The sequence below is a fragment of the Girardinichthys multiradiatus genome, chromosome 23, assembly GCF_021462225.1.
Source record: "Girardinichthys multiradiatus isolate DD_20200921_A chromosome 23, DD_fGirMul_XY1, whole genome shotgun sequence".
In the NCBI taxonomy this organism is placed as follows: domain Eukaryota; kingdom Metazoa; phylum Chordata; class Actinopteri; order Cyprinodontiformes; family Goodeidae; genus Girardinichthys; species Girardinichthys multiradiatus.
The window spans coordinates 35,562,659-35,583,598 of NC_061815.1; the positions used below are offsets into that span (position 1 = coordinate 35,562,659).

Genomic DNA, 20,940 nt, shown 5'->3' on the forward strand with positions numbered 1-20,940 from the left:
ATTAGAGTATTAAACCAGTGCTAAGACTCTCAGACTAATATTATAACAGTATTATCTCCTCACTACAGAACAAGCGGTCATGCAGTGTCCATTAATGTTTAGAAAAAAAGCAGAATGAATGTAGTGTCACAAAACAAGAAATAATGAATATTTAATACTAATCGAACCCCCGTGCTGTCTGTCTGCAGGAAGTACTATAAATTCCAACTATGTCGACAACTCCACAACCAACGTGGCTCCGTGGTGCTCCTGCTCACCAAGTGGGGGCACGGGGGAGGAATGTGATCACTTCCTGGGATTTTTCACAGACAACAGCTGTCTCAGTAAGTCCACAGCAACTGAACACTTTTATCATCTAATACTTTGCAAAATTATTCATACAACTTGAACTTTTTTACACTTTGTCACAATCACAAATCCCAATATATTTTATTGTGATTTTATGTTATGGTGTAACACAAGGTAAGGCATAACTGTGAAGCGAAAGAAAAAGAATACTTCAAATAGTAAAAAAAAGAGATCTGATCAGTTTGGTGTTCATATCGGTAGCCACATAGCATACAATAATTACCTTGCTGGCAGGGAGTAGCATACAAAGATAGATGGAACTATCTACCACTCTGACAATGTTTTGACTTAAATGCAGTTGAGAATCTGTAGCAAGACTTTATTACTGTCACAGATTCACTCCTTCCAGTTCGAATGAGTCTGAGGTATTTTAAAATGAAAAATGGGCAGCATTTTCAGAGACATTCAAGGGGTATTAATATTTTTCAAGGCTCTCTTTCTCTCTGTTTATTTAGAGATAAGTTACTCTTCAAATCAATCATTAACATTGGGGAGAAGTGAGACCAACATACAGACCAACAGTAAGATGGAAATAAAAAACAAAAGAAAACATCTAGGCAAATAACAGATTTTTTTCTATGATAAAAAGCCTGACTTAGATAAATGCTGTTTATAATGCTGACCTGTTATAAGCCATTGGATTTTGGTCATTTTACCTGTTTTGTGGTATTTTGTGTTTTAATACCTCTGTACATCCTAATTTGCTTTGTTCTGTCTGTATTTTAGTAATTTTGTTCTTGGTTTGTTTCTGCTGCTTGTCTTTTTCTGGCCTAGGTGTGTATAATTCCTGGTTAGCTGTTTTTGTCAGGTCCTTATTTGTATGTCCCTAGCCTTCAACTGACTGTACTTAATTACACACTAAAGTATAAAAAGTAAAGGGCCTAGGATGAATTTTGCTGTGAAAAAACAGAAAACTGTACTTGCTTTAAGTGAATAGTAAGTTATCAAATCTGTAGCAGATTTATTAACTACAACTTCATAATTATAAACAGTTTTCTCCACTTACTGAAGACCTTGAAGTTGAAGCTCTCCTCACTTGCTTTTCCTGTACTGGAACTCCATTGTAAGTACTCGCTACTCAAACCGAAGGAATTAATATGCTTTAGGTGAGTGGTGCAGAGCGAGTCAAACATTTCCTTACAAACAGTGTTACAGCGACTAATATTTCTACCCTTTTGGACATCTGCTGGTGACCAATGTGTAATTAGGACTTTAACTACAACTGCACAACTAACCAAAATGTGAAATCTAAATTTTATTATTCATAGCTTAGTTATCATTTATTATTATTTCTTAATACAAACATGCATAGCAGTAAGCTTACATACACATGATGGACATCAATTACATTGATTGAGCGCTTTTAACAATTGTACCATTCTTTTGTCATGTCAGTTTAATCGACAACGATTTTAAAAAATGTATTTTGGATTTCTTCTGAACCCTTACAGGATCATCAGAAAATTTCACATATTTGTATTACAGCTTATGCATTAAGAACATCATTCCAGAGTTGCCAGTGTTTGTGAAGTATGAAAATACTGCTGATGCAACTATAACAAGACAGGATTGCTGCAGAAATATGCTAGTTGTAAATAAATAAGTTTTGTAGCTCCTGTTTAGGTTGTATACTAGTATAAAAAAGTTTAAAAAAAAACAACTGACTTCAATTCTGGTAGTTGAAGACTTTTCGCTCTTTATCTGAAGGGCCTTCTCAAATCGAAGCTTGTGAAGGGGGTAAACAGGACATTAGCTAGTTGCGGCAACTATAGCTAAACACTACAGATAAGAGATCATTCAAAACCATGCACACAGTGATGAATAATTTTCGTCAACAATGCCCCCTCATACAAACCATTATTAGACATGCTCTGCAGCCCTGAAGTTAGTTGGTTATGTCTGGATCTGTGAATAAAAGGTAATTCTGATAACTTGCTTCAATATAAAGGTTTGATGATCATCATCTTTCTTCTTTTTCCTTGCAAATATAGACATCAATCAAATACATCTCTTAGTAATTGCAACCAGGTATAGAAAATGGATGGATGATTTCTGTGACATGAAAATGAATTCACTATTCTCCAGTGGTCTCCACCTCCACTAGATCCTATTCCAATGGGGGGCTTTCACTGACATCAGTGAAGTCGCCGGTCTGCCATCTTGGGTGTCTCCTTATCGCTTCAAGCATTTCACAACATTGCAATATTGCATACTTTTCTGACCATGGATAATTATCTAGAATCGTCACATCCTCCTGATAAGGTCATGTACCTCAAGAAAATTGCGGTCATCAACAATGTGGATTCATATGTACATGTATATATGTATGTTGGTGTGTTTAGTGGAAATCCGGACAATTTTTTCATAGCCACAACAAAGGCAAAAATCCAAAATAAGTTTTATATTGCCTTGTATTGGATAATTGCATAATAGTTATATTACTAGATAATACATTTAAAGCATAACAGTAAAGGTCAATGTGAACCAAAATCTCTGAGGAATGTTCTCGACACGTCGTTCAGTCGACACATCGTTCAATCTATACCATGAAGAATTGTAGTGGCTGCTGTTTTTATCCTAACCAGATTTAAAAAAAGAGTAACTTAAAGCTGTTTATATCATTTATTTACTATATGCAGTTTTAACTGATAAAATCTAGCTTATGGACATTTTGAGTATGATAAACAGGTACAGTATAAAAATACAAGTAATACCATACAGTGTTGGTACATTCTGATTTCTTCGTCTGATCTTCCTTTAAATAAATAATGGCACTGCATTTTGAATGCAACAGGAAAATTGTATTCACTAATCAGAGTGAATCATACAGAGAAGCTGTAATAAGGACAACTGAAATAGACTTCATGTAAAAATCAAACAGTGCTTTGTGGCTGCAAAAAGTGATAGGACAAAGTTGTTTGGGTTCTGTTAGACAGATCTTTCCCAGCAGGCTCCAACAGAAGCAAAATGAGATATATTTAAATAAGGCATTTTGTGGGTTTTGCAGCATTATCAGTTTGCTCTTGGTCTCTGTTTTACATTTACATGCCCAGTTTATCATCGCTATTAGTATCCCCCTCACATGCTTTCCTTGATAATTCTACCCAAGAGTTCACATTGTCGGTTCTCTATGAATTATAAGCGAGTGGCCCCGCAAATGTGAGGTCACTGAACATTTTTCCATACCAGATGGAGTAATTTGAATGTTTTTGTAAAAAAAACGGGATTTGAAAACAATTTCAGTTTTCATTGAGTTTAGTTTATCTGTCATTTCAACCTGGAAATACTCACAAATGAGAGAAACACAGAGATGGCAATTAGATGAGTTTATTAGCTGATGTTTGATTTCTTTTGGTGCTTGGACCCCGGTGGAAGACATGGATGCTGATAATGACATGAGCTTGAATAAACATCTTAGGGTTAGAATTAGAGAAGTCTACCCCCCGGGATCCTGATACTGGTGGTGGAGTGGAGGCCCGAGAAGATAAGGGAGTCGGAAGGAGCTTAAAGCCTGATGGTGGAGATGGGGTGGAGGAGGGTCGAAGCTCAGCTGAAGATCAGGAGATTCTGCGTATTAAGGTCTTTTAAAGCAAAGCCTGGAGGGATGATTGGCTGAAGAGGAATGTAGATCAGGAGCTCATTGGTTGGAGCGGAGAACGTAGTGGAGTAATTAGACAGAGCTGGAAGTGGAGGTGAGTCTTCCAAGTTTAATTTTCGTCAAAACTCCATTTGTCTGAAAACTGGACAAAGCTGTTGTTGATCCTAATTTGAATTCTTGTGATTACAGTAACAAATGAACCATTATTAGTCCTTTATGTATTATGTCAAAGACATAGTATATTTTTCAATTAAACCCTGGTTTCTACTTTGCTGATCTGCAGGCTGGAAATGACTGGTTTATTCAACAAGCCAACTGAATTGAGGCTGTTGATTGCTGTTTACCTATGGCACCTTTTTTTAAACTGAAGATTTGGGGTTTATTATTCCTGGTGCCTTGTCTTTTGATGGATACAGATGTTAGGAGAACTCTGTCTGCAGCAGTATTTAGGTCGGTGGTTTGTGTCAGTACCATTGACATGAATGGCCCGCTTCCGCCTCTCTGCCTGCTCAGACGCTTTTCTCCTAAGCTCCCTGCTTGCTTGCATTCTTTTACTCCTAACTTCTCTCTTAGCCAAAATTATGGAAATATTGGACTAAAACTACTTCTTACCAGCGACTCCCAAGAATTATTATTATTTTTATTCTTTTTCCAAAGGATTTTGATGTTTTTATAATCGAACCCAAAAGAAGGACATGTGGACACCAGCTAATCGGCACAAGATGCCTCCCTTCACCACAGAGGAGTTCGAACAACGTTTTACAGAAATTGGCTGTTTTGGAGATGAAAATCCATCGACTAGAAGTGAATGTGGAGGTGAATATGGGGTACAGCAATGATTCAACTCTGCTTGTGATCCCAAACAGTGACAGCCAGCTCAACGACTCAGCCAGCAATCAGAACACTGAGAATAAACCTACCGGCAGACCCCCCTGGGATGTTTTAGGTGCATGCCCAAAAAATCAAGGTGGACGACTCACTGGAAGATCTCAGCAATTAAATAAATTAGAATGGCCAGAATTACAGAGAAATGCCCCCGTTTCCCTTGGAAAAAGGAGACTATATCCCCCTCCCCCCAAACCCGAGCCAGACTGACCCCCCCATTAAAACCCCCTCACCCCAGACCCCGACCCAGACTGCACAGAACTCTCCCATCTCCCCACTGAGCCCGGTTTTGCTTTACTGGATTCTGACAGCATGAGAGGAGCTCTTAAGATCGGGACCCAAATGGCTCTGACCTCTTCTCCATTCAGAACCCCCCGTGGCCGAGGCCCTGCTACTAAACCAACATCTTCCAAAAGCCACAGAGCCCCACCACCTCCTAATCTATCTCCTCCTAATCAGGACCTTCAAATCACTTCTCTGTGATACAGTCTGGGTCCCAGTGGTAACTCTATCAGAAATCAGCATATCCAGGAAAAACTTGGGCCCCTAATAGGAGATAGTTGTAAAATCTCTGTGCTTATATGTGACTGAAAGAACAAAGCTAAAAGGATAAGAGACAGTTATAAACAATCAAACTTAAAAGCCATAAACTGTCAGGTACAACCAGACACGGAGTTAATATCAGCAACTTAGTCATATAAACTGGCTTTATTGAACATTAGATCTCTGTCAGGAAAATCCTTTTTAATCAATGACTTCATTACTGACCACAATCTTGAAACATGGTTACATGAATTTAATGAAGCACCCATTCTGATGGAGTCGACGCCTCCGAACTACAATTTTCTTTGTGAGAGCAGATAGCTAAGAAAAGGTGGAGAGGTGGCCACTTTGTTTAAAGATTCACTAAAGTGTAAAAAGGCATTTCTGGGCAAATTTGATTCTTTTGAATATTTGGCTCTCCAGGTAAAGAGCCCGGTACGAATCATGTTGTTGAATAGTTACAGGCCTCGTAAGTCGAAAACAAACTTTTTCAGTGATTTGAATAAGTTTTTATCTGTGATATGTGTTGATTATGACTGTTTAACACTTGAACTCCCAGGGCCGTCCATTTAACGGTTTTGAAAGTTTGACATGCCATAACTCTGGTTTTATTAAAACTCTTATCTTCCTGGCATACTGACTTTTTCTAAACCTGTGTCTTGTGTATTCCTGTCTCTTTTTTAAAAAAAAGAAAGTAAATAAAAGATCTAAGTATTTCTACCTCTAACTACCACAGCACTGTTTTGACGGCCCTATTATTTACATTGATATTTCTTTTATACAAGCGAGCATTGCCTAGCAACCGCAGTCTGAGAAGGAGATTGTTGGCATCCTACAAATGGCTTCTAGAAGGATATTTTCTGCATCAGAGGCATTGGTAATGCTTCAAAAATTACATGATTGTGATTCTGGGGTAAAGAGGGATTCTGACGGCTCTTGGTCAGCATTCAGTTCCAGTGACAGCGGGTCAGAGATTGCGCCTCCCCCGGCTAAAAAAACACAAGTTGTCCCATTAGCAGGAGGTTGTGGCACATTATTTCAATGTAGTAAAAGACTAGCCTATGTAACAATTTTATCATTTTAGGCTATAGTTTACAGATCAGTAAACTAATAATATACAGTACATACAAAAAGTTTGGACACACCTTCTCATTCAAAGAGTTTTCTTTATTTTCATGACTATGAATATTGTAGCTTCACACTGAAGGCATCAACACTATGAATTAACACATGTGGAATTATATACTGAACAAAAAAGTGTGAAACAACTGAAAATATGTCTTATATTCTAGGTTCTTCAAAGTAGCCACCTTTTGCTTTGATTACTGCTCCGCACACTCTTGGCATTCTGTTGATGAGCTTCAAGAGGTAGTCACCTGAAATGGTTTTCACTTCACAGGTGTGCCCTGTCAGGTTTAATAAGTGGGATTTTAAGCCTTATAAATGGGTTGGGACCATCAGTTGTGTTGTGAAGGAGGTGGATACAGTACACAGATGATAGTCCTACTGAATAGACTGTCAGAATTTGTATTATGGCAAGAAAAAAGCAGCTAAGTAAAGAAAAACGAGTGGCCATCATTATTTTAAGAAATGAAGGTCGGTCAGTCCAAACAATTGGGAAAACTTTGAAAGTGTCCCCAAGTGCAGTCGCAAAAACCATCAAGCGCTACAAAGAAACTGGCTCACATGAGGACCAACCCAGGAAAGGAAGACCAAGAGTCACCTCTGCTGCGGACGAAACTAATTCATGGATTCATCTTTAGTAGAACTGATTACTGCAACGGTGTCTTCACAGGTCTGCCTAAAAAGTCGATCAGACAGCTGCAGTTGATCCAGAAAGCTGCTGCCCACGCCTCACTAAAACTAAGAAAGTGGAGCACATCACCCCGGTTCTAAAGTCGCTCCACTGGCTCCCTGTAGCTCAGAGAATAGACTTTGAAATACCTATGTTAGTCTATAAATCACTGAATAACTTAGCACCAAAAATACATTACAGACTTGTTGTCAGTGTATCAACCACCCAGACCTCTCAGGTCTTCTGGATTAAATCTACTCTGCATACCCAGAACCAAACATGGAGAAGCAGCTTTTAGTTCTTATGCTCCACTAATCTGGAATAAACTCCCAGAAAACTGTAAAAGCACTGAAACCCTAAGTTGGTTCAAACCAAGATTAAAAACTTATGTGTTTAGAGTGGATTTTGAATGTGTCATCTAAACATCATTAGTTAAGTTTTCAGTCCAACTTTTATTTCATTTTCTTATCCATCATTCTATTCTCTTTATTTTTAATTACCTCTGTTGTTTAATTTTCTGTATCATTGTAATGTTTTTTTTTTTTTTATGTACAGCGTCTTGAGTGCCTTTTTGCTGAAAAGCGCTATATAAATAAACTTGACTTGACTTGACTTGAATGTACAGTTTCAAGGTCTTAATGCTGCAGAATGTTTTGTTGTAATGAGTTGTAATTAATTTTCAAACTGAGCCACTAATGAAAGGCATTTAGCATGTAAAAAAAAACTCTTTCATTCGTTTCGTCTGTATCTTTTTCTGCTTAGCTCCAGAACTTTTACAAGAACCCTTGATAGAGGTTTGAAAAAGTGGGTCTCACTTTACATGTATTTTTGACAAGAACAAATGTAATATGGTCTTGTACTATAACTTTGTGGGCTGCTTTTATTCTTTATGTTGCAATTTAAGCCATAAGTGTTCCATTAGCAAAGTTACCCTTTGGGAGTCTCAGGTGGTTCATGTGTTCTATAAAAAACAGCCATGATGATTGAGAGTGTCCTGTAATCAAGGTCATCCTACATGTGGGCTCCTGTGATTTAACAATGCAATGATAATTTGAAGGGCTGAACTATTTTTATGTCACTGAAGTAATTTGACTACATTCCCCATTTTATCATCAGGTAATGCAGCCATTATTCATTCAAGCACAGGTAACTAGGAAACCATCAGCTAAAAGCCAAATGCCTCGTCATACAGTTGTGATGAATGATGACTATCTTTCTTTGCTATAGTGTGCAAAACCAAAAACTGAGATTTGTTGTCAAGAGCAACCAGATACACAACAGATTTAACTGTCAAACAACAAAAAGAACTTGTTCTGTTTTGGTCTGGCAAAATGTATTAAGAATGACTTGGTTGCAACACTGCAGCACAGGAGAAGAAACAAAGGTTCCTTTTAAATCATATTTTGCAATAAACACAACCGCATTATGGATCACTTCTGTTTTCACATCATACAACTCGATCTACCGAGATTAAGGGGACTGCGCACCTTAAGATCTTGAGGCTGGGATTGAGGAAACAAAGGGGCAAGGGCGACACTTTACCGCACTCATCTGCATGAGACATTTAGGATTTCTCCTAGGGCACACCCCCCATTTACAGAACTGAGCACTATGTCAAGATACTCGCGCAGGCCTGCTGTTTAAATGCAGTCATTGCTTTAAATACAAACACATTTTTGCTCTGCTTGTTATTGGCTGATTGGAGCACAAAATGAAAGGATAATCTAGAAGGGGTTAATGTTACCTACCAATGCAATGTACCACAAACAAGGTTGGAATATCACTTAAGTTATAATGCATGCTCTCATAAAATCTAATAAACATTAATTCAACAGACATTAAAATCTTTAATTGTCTTTTTATTGTGTATTACAATAAACAACATTATGTTATTTTCAAAGGATGTCTTAGTTAACAAAATATCTCAAATAAGAAAATATAAAGCAATACATAAATTTGCCTGTTTCGCACCTGCAAAATGCATGAAAACTAGAGTTTACACTTCCGTTTAATTCATCATCCTGGCAAAGAGAGATTTGCACCGCATTTTGTGTTGCCGAGCAAATATCATCTGCCTGCTAGACACAGTCTTGTCATGTTAAAATGAGGCAGTGTGCAAACATTTAAGGGAAAAATATTTTTAATTGATGCAAATTACAGCCAAGGTAAAGAGGGTTTTATAGTCAAAGAACAATGCTATTTGCGACATTCAGTTGGCATTGTATATTTTGTGTGGTGAAACTAAGCAAGCTGCTGCACCACTAGCTCTAAAACAAAACACCAGTTTAATTACATAATGTATCATCCACTGCTGTTTAATATTTAGAATCTCATGGTTCTAATATCCTCTGCTGATACAACATTGGGTGGCACAGATAACGGCTCCTGTAAGGAAATCCATACAATGACTTTCTACAACTCATTCTGGCAGATCCCAAGGTGTTCCCAGACCAGAAGGGATATAATGTTTTTCTAGTTTGTTTTTATTCTGCTCTAGGGTCTGTTCTTAAGGGGATACACCCCAGAGGCATCCTGATCAGATGCCTGAACCACTTCAAATGACTCTTTTTAATGCGTGAAGCAGGAGCTCTATACCTGGTTCCCTATTATCTAATGGTGATCCTAGCCATCCAACTGAGGAATCTCATTTCAGCCTCTTGTATGCATGATATTGTTCTTTGTCATGATCAATGATGAGTCGTGATTTCAAAACTGTAGGTGATTATTAACGATGAGGCCCCAATCAGTCTATACATCACCAACTCAATCCTACTATCATTATTGAACAAGATAATAATACACTTAAACTCCTTAACTTTAGGCAGAAGGGGACCCCCAACTGGAGTTTTTTGGGTTGAGAGCACTGACTCGACTCCCAAGATCATCCAGATGACAGAGCTCATCATCCTATCTCTAGGGGTCAGTCCAGCTACCCATGTGTAGAATTCATTTCAGCGGCTTGTATTTGGGATCTAGTTCTTTTGGCAATCATCAAAATTCTCGTGTCCACAGGTGAGTAAGGAAACGTTGATCGACCGATAAAAAATTTGCTTTTCTTTTTGGCATAGCTCTTTCTTCACTATGACAGACCAGATTAATCCCTACATTACTGCTGATGAGGCCCGAATCCATCTATCCTTCTCTTACCACCCTTGTATCATTCAAGAAGAAGACATCAACACACTTGAACTCCTCTGCTTTAGGTAGAGATAGACCCCCAACTGGCATTTGGGATCCACCCTTTTCTAGCTGAGAAACAAGGTCAGAATAGTTTAATCTTATTCTGGTGGCTTTATAGCTGGCTGATGATGCCAACACCATAAATAAATTAACTCTGGAGATAAGTCCTTAATATGACTTGAGCGACCTGAGAACTAAACTCGTGGATGGAGCAGACAGCATGCACAAAAGATGGGAAAGAAAATAAGGAAAACAACCTTAGGGGATAATCAATACACTATAAATCACAGATTTGAGACATTTTTAAGTGTTGCAGGTCAAGCAGCAAAGCTAATCCAAATGATACAATTTTAGAATAACTTAATGAGATTTTTTCATGTTAGGGTCATGAACCATGACCTAACATGAAATGATTGCATCTTCTGTTCTGCTGTTGCATCTCCTCTATTTACCATCCTAGTCCCTATTCCCTATGACCTATCATGACATATTCCCTAAATAATAGTCCCTTTTAAATAATTAATGTGCGTCTTGCTGGTCTAGGTAAGTATATTTTTTTTTCCTGGAAAAGACACAGAGATTGCAGTGTTATTTGGCCAGTGACAGCGGTCTACGAGTTAATGAGGTCAATGTAAAGAATACTGAGTAGTTACTGTTTTTCCTGTCTCCTCTGATGACACTGTCCAAAATAGTTTTGGCAACAAAGGTTCTCATACTTAATGTATAAAGAATTGGAGGTGACACAACTCAATGAAACTTTGAGCATACAAAAGTGAACCAGGCAGTAAACTGATTAACTCTGATGTCTTTTTAATATATTCTATTTCAGAAAATGCTCTAAATATGTTTGGAAGAGAATCAGAGCAGCAAACTCATCTCAGCACACCAAGCCACAGTAGAGGAGAAAGCCAAAGCAGCACTTCTCAACCACAAACCACTGAGACTATGAAGGACATTCTGGAACCAGAAATACCTACCCAGGTGTGTGTGCTTTCTGTCATATTCAACACAGCAGGCCCACAGATGCAGAAATGTAAGGATCCTTTACTATGCCATGACCAAAATCTAAAATTAATGCAAATAAATTATAAACTTTAGTGCAAGTATCATATTTAAAATAATTCATTTTCACCCCAATTGAGGGGGCTAAATGTTGCCAGCCATTGCTGAATGATGATTTATTGTTTCAGTTATCTGTTGATCAAAGCATAAACTCCATCTCTAAAACTGCTCAAGGTTCATTGTTGAATGGCCATGGGTTGACAGCTATAATATTTTTATCACCCAAAGTGACACATGTACCTGTACCGTGTAAGGGATAGTATTTATTGCACTACACTATGTATTACAGCCCCAACCTCCAGTTTCACCTGTAATAAAAACATCAAACCATCAGTATTTAATCCGATTTATTATCTTTCTATTGGTTTCTGCCAATTTTAAGTGTAACTATACATCCAGCTCATGAAAAGGCAATATGCAATACTAGTCTTAAATAATATTTTTGGAAAACAAAACTTTCACAGATTACAAATTGTATGTCTAATAATCTGTAATCACTTTAGAACATTCCTATCCAGGTTTGATTCTGTATTTTATGCACGTATCTTTGCCAAAAAAGTTAAGAACATGCTCACTGTTTGTCTTGTTGAATACAATAAAGGTTTCATAAATCTCAAACTGCAAGAATCTCTGCAGTGTAGAATCATACAGTTTAGGTTTGGTCAGTCTTTGTATTTTAGATTATGAACTAGAGATGGTGAAATGCAATCCATTCTCATTAAAAACGGGAAAATAGCCCTTTAGTTTAGCACCGATTGAAGACACAGAATCAGACTTTAGCGTCATTAGCAGCTATTGGTTAGTCAGTTGCAGTACCCAGTACAAAACATGCTTCCACACAAACAACTTAAAAGTAACAGGAGGTATTTCAATGATGATTGTAACCAAATGTTGACAGTCAGCCCAATAAGAACTCTTTATTTTTCGATTTTGTCAACACCTGTATAACATTATGGATGTTATATAATGTCACCCCTCTGCCATTTTCTGTTCTGCTTTACTGTATGGGTAAGTATAATTAGCTAAAACTGTATCAACTGTAAAAAAAAATGTAACTGACCCTGTAACTGTGAATATTTTCTATATTAATTTTCTCCCTGTGTAATCTTCTGAGTTCATGAAACCTTGATATAATTACATAATAAATTATCAAGTGAAACACATTATCATACAGTCAGTTTAAATTATCATTGGCTCACCTGGGAACTGTACAACTTTTGTTCAATACAGAACATCTTCGTGCAAGACCACATACAATGAAAACAATCACCAATTACAGTTTTAGTTTTCCAACAAGGAGATATTTTAGGGCCCATCTTATTTTTAAGGATAGGTTTTATAGGCGTCTTATGTAAACTTCTAAACTGAAATGATTTTGTTTGATTACAAACTGAAATCCTTGCAGCCTTGTCCCATCTATACAGATACCATATACTTTTCCCAAGCCTGTTTTACAGCCACTGAAGCAGATGGAGTGTTGGAGAGCAGCACCTTCTAAAATACCATAATAAATGTCTTACCATTATGAGAACATAGTACATTCTCCAGACATAATAAGTTATTGTTTGTCAATGTGGTATTATTACTGACAAAATGTCTAATTTGCAACAATCTAAAAAAAATCCACTGCTCAACATAAATGAACGTATCCATCCTTCAAGAACTTAATGACATTATTTGACAACAGAAACAGTATTATTTGTAGGGGGTAGAGCAGCCTAGGTTAAACATACATTTTAATAAGAGAGACCCTGCTCAACCACGACATGGGCAACAGAGCCCAGCATTCCAAATCTAGTTTCATGACATCCAGAAGAAAGAGATAATTAGCCTTATAGATCATATTAAAATGTGGGGTTATAAATATTCCTAAATAAATAAAGCCCGAGGGAGACCAGCGAAAAGGGAAAAGCACCAATATCGGAATAAAAACCGAAGATCCCAAAGGCATGTCCTCAGATTTAGAAAGATTAATTCTATAACCTTGAGAATACCTTATCAACTTGGAATTGATCTATGTGGGTTGAAGGGAAAAATTAGCAAATTGTCTGCATGAAGGGAGATTTTGTGCTCTTTTTTATAAATAGATGCCTGATACAGTGCCTTGCGAAAGTATTCGGCCCCCTTGAACTGGTCAACCTCTTGCCACATTTCAGGCTTCAAACATAAAGATATAAAATTCTAATTTTTTGTGAAGAATCAACAACAAGTGGGACACAATCGTGAAGTGGAATGAAATTTATTGGATGTGTCAAACGTTTTTAACAAATAAAAAACTGAAAGGTGGGGCGTGCAATATTATTCGGCCCCTTTACTTTCAGTGCAGCAAACTCACTCCGTGAGGATCTCAGTGAGGATCTCTGAATGATCCGATGAATGATCCATTGTTGTCCCAAATGACTGATGATGATAAATAGAATCCACCTGTGTGTAATCAAGTCTCTGTATAAATGCACCTGCTCTGTGATAGTCTCAGGGTTTTGTTCAAAGCGCAGAGAGCATCATGAAGACCAAGGAACACACCAGGCAGGTCCGAGATACTGTTGTGGAGAAGTTTAAAGCTGGATTTGAATACAAAAATATTTCCCAAGCTTTAAACATCCCAAGGAGCACTGTGCAAGCAATCATATTGAAATGGAAGGAGTATCAGACCACTTGCAAATCTACCAAGACCCGGCCATCCGTCTAAACTTTCATCTTGAACAAGGAGAAGACAGATCAGAGATGCAGCCAAGAGGCCCATGATCACTCTGGATGAACTGCAGAGATCTACAGCTGAGGTGGGAGAGTCTGTTCATAGGACAACAATCAGTCGTACACTGCACAAATCTGGCCTTTATGGAAGAGTGGCAAGAAGAAAACCATTTCTCAAAGATATCCATAAAAAGTCTCGTTTAAAGTTTGCCACAAGCCACCTGGGAGACACACCAAACATGTGGAAGAAGGTGCTCTGGTCAGATGAAACCAAAATCCAACTGTTTGGCCACAATGCAAAACAATATGTTTGGCATAAAAGCAACACAGCGCATCACCCTGAACACACCATCCCCACTGTCAAACATGGTGGTGGCAGCATCATGGTTTGGGCCTGCTTTTCGTCAGCAGGCGACAGAGAAGATGGTCAAAATTGATGGGAAGATGGATGGGGCCAAATACAGGACCATTCTGGAAGACAACCTGTTGGAGTCTGCAAGAGACCTGAGACTGGGACGGAGATTTATCTTCCAACAAGACAATGATCCAAAACATAAAGCCAAATATACAATGGAATGGTTCACAAATAAACGTATCCAGGTGTTGGAATGGCCAAGTCAAAGTCCAGACCTGAATCCAATCAAGAATCTGTGGAAAGAGCTGAAGACTGCTGTTCATGAACGCTCTCCATCCAACCTCACTGAGCTCGAGCTGTTTTGCAAGGAAGAACGGGCAAGAATTTCAGTCTCTCGATGTGCAAAACTGATAGAGACATACCCCAAGCGACTTGCAGCTGTAATTGCAGTAAAGGGTGGCGCAAGGGGGCCGAATAATATTGTAAACCCCACTTTTCAGTTTTTTATTTGTTAAAAAAGTTTGACACATCCAATAAATTTCATTCCACTTCACGATTGTGTCCCACTTGTTGATTCTTCACAAAAAATTAGAATTTTATATCTTTATGTTTGAAGCCTGAAATGTGGCAAGAGGTTGAAAATTTCAAAGGGGCCGAATACTTTCGCAAGGCACTGTATGTATGGATTCTGCCTAATTGCCTGCGCTAATGGCTCATGGCAAGGTCAAAGAGTAAAGGGCTAATAGGGTCCCCTTGACGAACTCCACCACAAAAAAGAAAATTGTTAGCTTTACAAACGTTAGTAACTGGGGCAGTTGTGCTGTATGTTAATCCAATTAATAAAGCATTTCCTAGGCAAAAATGTTCCAAAACAGAAAATAAATATGACCATTCAATGTGGTCAAACGCTTTTTCTGCATGAAAGGAAATGACCATGGCTTGGTCTTTCTGGCCATGGAGCAGCTGAATGATAATAGGCAATTGTCTCATGTTATCGAAGGAATGACGTCCTTTAACAAAACCTGCCTGAACCACATTAATAATTTCAGGAAATACTTTTCTAGTCTTGTAACTAGGATTTTAGAGAGAAGTTTTTGATCTGAGTTAAGCAGAGAAATTGGTTTAAATGAGGCACAGTTTTGAGTATCTTTCCCTTTCTTAAGGATGAGAGAGATGTTAGATTCTTTTAGAGATGGTGGAATAATGCCAGTAGTAAATGATTGGTCAAACATGGCTAACAAGGGGTCTAAAAGAATATTACCGAACTCTTTGTAAAATTCACAACCAAATCCATCTGGACCTGGAGCCTTCCCTGAACGCATAGCATTCAACACTGTCAAAGCTTCTTCTCTAGAAAGAGGAGCATTTAGAAGGTGTCTCTGGGCCTAAATGAGATAATCTGTGGAGTATTAAATCTGAAAAAAAAAGAATGCATTAGATCTGCTCTAACTGATATAAATTGGAATAAGAAAGTGTAAATTCTGAGTTAATGGATTTAAAATCTAAACACCTAGACGCGTCTGTGCCCAAGACTGAAATTATAGTATGAGATGCTGACCTCATGTTAATAAGTTTAGCCAGATATTTTCCAGGCTTATTTCCTGACTCATACATTTTTTGTTTAGTAAGTTTAAGAGAGTTTTCTGCTTTATAAATAAGGAGATTATTCAGGGCAGCTCAAGTTGCTGGAAGATCTGACTCGTTCTGAGGTTTAGAGTGACCAAAGCGCACACAAGAGCTTGGCAGCGGCATGTTGTAAAAAATCTTCAGTTTAATTCCAATGGTTTTACAAAAACGAAGCAAAAGCACTGCAGGTACAAAACAATAAATCAGTATCCAAAGACTTACAGAAGTTGACTATGCAAGATCATAGTTAAACTCATAACATAGTCGAGGTTAGGGAACGGGGTTGTGAACGGAAGGAACCAGCGAAGAACAATGAAAACCAGAGAGCTAATAAACAGAAGGGAGTGAGTTATGAACCAATGAGACACTGAGGCAGGTAATCAGATGAGAATGGACAACAGGTGTGAACCAGGCTGTAGAGAAACTGAGGGAGTAAGAATAAGGTGCTAAGGTGACCAAACTAGAAAAGGGAACGAGAGAGGAACTAGACTATGAAAACCAAACTGAAAGTAAGCACTGTAAAACAAAACTCAGGGAAACAGAACTAAGCGAAGCTATGAACATAGATGGATAACCAAAGGAACATAAGAACCTAGAAATAATAATTAACCAAAGTAAAACAGAGAAACTAGAGGGAACAGAAGAACACTACAACCTAAGAAACCCTAAGTACGAAAGTAAACAAAACTAAACCGACACTGACTGAAAATAAACGTAATGAAGCAAAGAACGTGAGGACTAAACTAAGGGTAACAAAACTTAAAAAATAACCAAAACAAACCAATCAGGAGGAACTGGAGGAATAGAGGTAAACTAGGGGAACTAAGCTAGAGAACAAAGATAATAATAATAATAATAATAATCAATAATCATAAGAAAACCATAACAAGAAATAGGAAAGCAACCACAAAAGGAACTAGAAGCGAGGCGAGAGAAAACAACAAACACTAGGAGGCAGTAGAAGGAAATAAACAACCAAACATTAGTACAAAACCAAACTAAAGTCAAAAAACGAAACCACAACAAAGTCCAAAATGTTGCATCACGACAAGATCGTTAAATACATCAAGCATTGGAGCAGTCTGGTAACTCTTCGCCATGTCCACCAAGTTATGTTGAAGATGTTTAATATATTCAGATTTTTGGCTTTTCCTGGATGCCATTAAAGAGATAATCAAGCACCTAGAATATGCCTTACAGGTCTCCCAGAGAATACCGGGGATTATCGATAACTCAGAATTGATTAATAGAAAAAAACTCTGTTCAGAAATGAAAAAAGAAATGAATCTGTGATCATTCAGAAGAAGGGAGTTTAGCCTCCAGAATTTAAACTGAGCCCCTTTTTCAAGGAAGGTATCAACCATACCCACCGGTGCATGGTCAGAAAGAGCAATGCTGCCAATAAAACAGGAAACAACCTGAGACATCTTACAGGAAGGCACAAAAAAGTAATCAAGTAATTAATGTGACCTTCTCTAAACCTTTGAATGCACATGTCGAACTGTTTTTTTTTCAGTACTTTTTGCACAATTTGTTGTTCCCTAACATGAAGCTAAATGGCAAAATTCACAACAGGTATTTCATCCATGAATCGACCAATACATTTGGTTCAATCAGAATTAGCATTTAAACAGTTCTTGTAATCATGCGGTTTACATTTTGACACCACGAGACCAAGAAAACACCTAACAATTGCGCCATTGCGAGGCTTCAAACAGGATGTTCTGTGATGGAAGTGGTCAAGTCAGACTATTTGAAACTGTTCACATCAGTGTGGTCTATGTGCTACACACTGACCACCAGGCACAAGCATCATCATCTTGCTTGGGCCAGGGAACATTTATGATGTATGGGCTGTTCTCTGATGAAAGTTAATTCATGCTGAGCAGAATGATGGCTGGCAACAATGCTGGAGATGTCAATGAGAGCGCTATGCATCAGCTACTGTTGTCAACGGACAAGCCATTGGTGGTGGTGGTGTTACAGTTTGCTTCTGCAGGCCTCAGAGAGAAAGTAAAGAATTCTTACACCTTAATTTTCCCGTTCATGAATGATAATACCAGATACACAGACAGTATTTCATTCGTTCTTAACTTTGCATATGATCGATGATCGTATGACATCCTTGGATCCAGTTGAAGAGTTTATGTCTGTTTGCCAGCAAAGAGACATCAGCGCGCTTGTCTCCCCTATCCGGTCCCTCTCGAAGGCTGTGTGGAAGAGATCTGCTTGTTGGAGAGGGGGTGCTCTTATTCAGACAGTGGCATCATGGGAAGTCTGCTGCTACCCCCCCTTTCCTCAGTTGCTGGAAATCAGTTAAATGCAAATTTATTTTGAAAGTTCCAGAAGACTCCATACCGGAGTTTAATGTTGAAATCCATGGCTGGGTCCCAACAAGTAACAGCTTCCACACCAAGGATTGTTGGCTTGATGTGATATAGTTTAGATATTAATATAATGACTGAAAAACGTCTTGAGATTCTGAAAGTGGGCTGCACGGTGGCGCAGTTGGTAGCACTGTTGCCTTGCAGCAAGAAGGTCCTGGGTTCGATTCCCGGCCAGGGGTCTTTCTGCATGGAGTTTGCATGTTCTCCCCGTGCATGTGTGGGTTCTCACCAGGTACTCCGGCTTCCTCCCACAGTCCAAAGACATGCCTGTTAGGTTAATTGGTCACTCTAAAATTGCCCTTAGGTGTATGAATGAGTGTGTGCATGGTTGTTTGTGTGTTGCCCTGTGATGGACTGGCGACCTGTCCAGGGTGTACCCTGCCTCTTGCCCATAGACTGCTGGAGATAGGCACCAGCTCCCCTGCGATCCACTATGGAATAAGTGGTAGAAAATAACTGACTGGCTGATTAAGTTAGATTCTGGATGCCAGTCAGTTTCTTGAGATATGCAAAAGCATAGAAACTGAATTATACTATTTATTTATTATTTGAAAACACATTCTTTATATTTTACCTGAAAGCTAAACTTCACCTAACTCTACATTTAAGTTAGGTTTTTAACACTATACTATGAATACCTTTTTCTCCATTTCAGGGTCTGGGAAATGAACTATTGGTTGGCCATGGCACTCTTCCCTCCAACAGTCTCCCAAACCTGGCCACACCTCTCAGCCAAATGCTTCAGGCTGCCTTCAGCATTCTGTTGTTGCTCCTCCATTGCCTCTACGGATATTAAACGCTGCAGGGAAGCTCGCCGAGGTACCTTTAAGCAGATGGAAGTACCAGAAGAAAATTAACATGGGCTTTTATTCCTTCTTCTAAACATGAACAAAGGCACAGCTATTTTTTTTTTCATTTGTGTCAAAGCAGTCTGCTTCCACACACGAGGGGAGCCTTCTGCAGTCATGTGCCGGTGTGTACATTTGTACATTGTGCTTAAGCAAGCTGAAATGAAATTAAAATACAATTTCATGGACTAACCCTGCTACATATAACACAGATGTGTGATACTGTACAATGCGATGAAATATATACCTGTAAAGATTTGTTTGTTTTTAAAATTCCAAAAGGGAATTATCTAAAGGAAACCAGTAAATTTTGTGTCTGCACTGTTCTCAGTGCTTTAACTGTTCTGGAAGGTGGTGGAAACGATTTTACCACTCTCTTTAGTTGGCTGAACAAGGAGCTCTATTTCCCAACAATACTGGAGTAAAGGTAAAATAGATTTTGTTTACACATCCTGAACCAAAAGACCCATTTTATGTCCAGAAAGGTCTACAAAAGATGCCTCCAGTTGAAGTACATAAACAACTCTGACATAATTATTTCCATCTGTGTCAAGACTGCTGACCTTGTAATAGGACTTTCCATCAAGACTGTTGTGCTTTAGTGATAAGACCTCTGTTTATAGAATATATAGGTCTTTGGTCTTTATTTGCAAAGATAAAGTTGCTGGACTTGAAAGGAAATAACCAGAAATGCAGTAAGTGTACCTGTAGCTTCTGTGCTTTGTGTTAGTGACTGTAATACCCTTTTATTTCTTATGGTTTTAGTGTACATTGCTATACGCTGCACTCATTGTTTTTCTGCCAAAGAAGAAAGTGAAAATAATTTGACATATTTAGTTTTCACCGACACCAGGATGGAGCCCGTTAAAGATTTGACAGTAAAGAATGATTCTGTGTTTTGTGTTCAGGAACATGCAGTGAATTCTGAACAGAAGCATAATGGTTTAAATAAAAGTTCTCAGATACTTATAAACACCTGTTTGGGTGATTTTAAACAATTTCTGTAAAGTCATTTGTTTTCACTGGTACAATTGAAAGGGAAATTTTAAAGTATTTATTTGACAGTCTTTCCTTTGTATCCTCAGCATCTTGTAAAAAAGGTCATGACCTGTCTCATGTTTAAGCAAATGTGTTTGTTTCTTGTTTACTTGGGTCATGTTATGCAGAATAATTGGAAACAATATTTGTCAAGAACGGTCCCTGTGAATCTTAAAATAATTTTGTTCTACCATTGTTACCACTAAACTTTATTGTAATCTACTTTTCTCAAAAACACAAAGCCTAGACACTTTAAACTTAAAGTAATGTGAAAAATGTCCTATTATACTCTTGTTCTTTATTTAGAAACATTTTCATATTAGTGTTTAATATTATTTCTTTATTTCTTGAAGAGAAAGCTATTTGTGCACCTAAAAACTGATATTTAACCACTATTCATCCAGCAAAGATATATGGTAAATAAACTGAACTCATATAGCGCCTTTCTATTCAGACCAAACCACTCAAAGCGCTTTACACTAGAGCCACAATCACCCAATCACACTCACCAACATGCACACATTCATACACTGATACACAGATCTGTAGGCAACTTGAGGTTAAATGCTTCCCCAGGGCTT

The 20,940-nt window shown here is 38.1% G+C and overlaps 1 protein-coding gene across 1 annotated transcript in view; it reads left to right on the plus strand.

Moving 5' to 3' along the window:
- Positions 1–20,294, plus strand: part of gfra4b (GDNF family receptor alpha 4b) — an 87,564-nt gene extending 67,270 nt beyond the window's left edge. The window contains exons 6-8 of the mRNA XM_047352818.1: positions 189–323; positions 11,179–11,330; positions 19,129–20,294. Coding sequence (XP_047208774.1) covers positions 189–323; positions 11,179–11,330; positions 19,129–19,269 — 428 coding nt within the window. The 3' untranslated portion in view covers positions 19,270–20,294. The remainder of the gene's footprint in view (positions 1–188; positions 324–11,178; positions 11,331–19,128) is intronic.
- Positions 20,295–20,940: the final 646 nt, after the last annotated feature.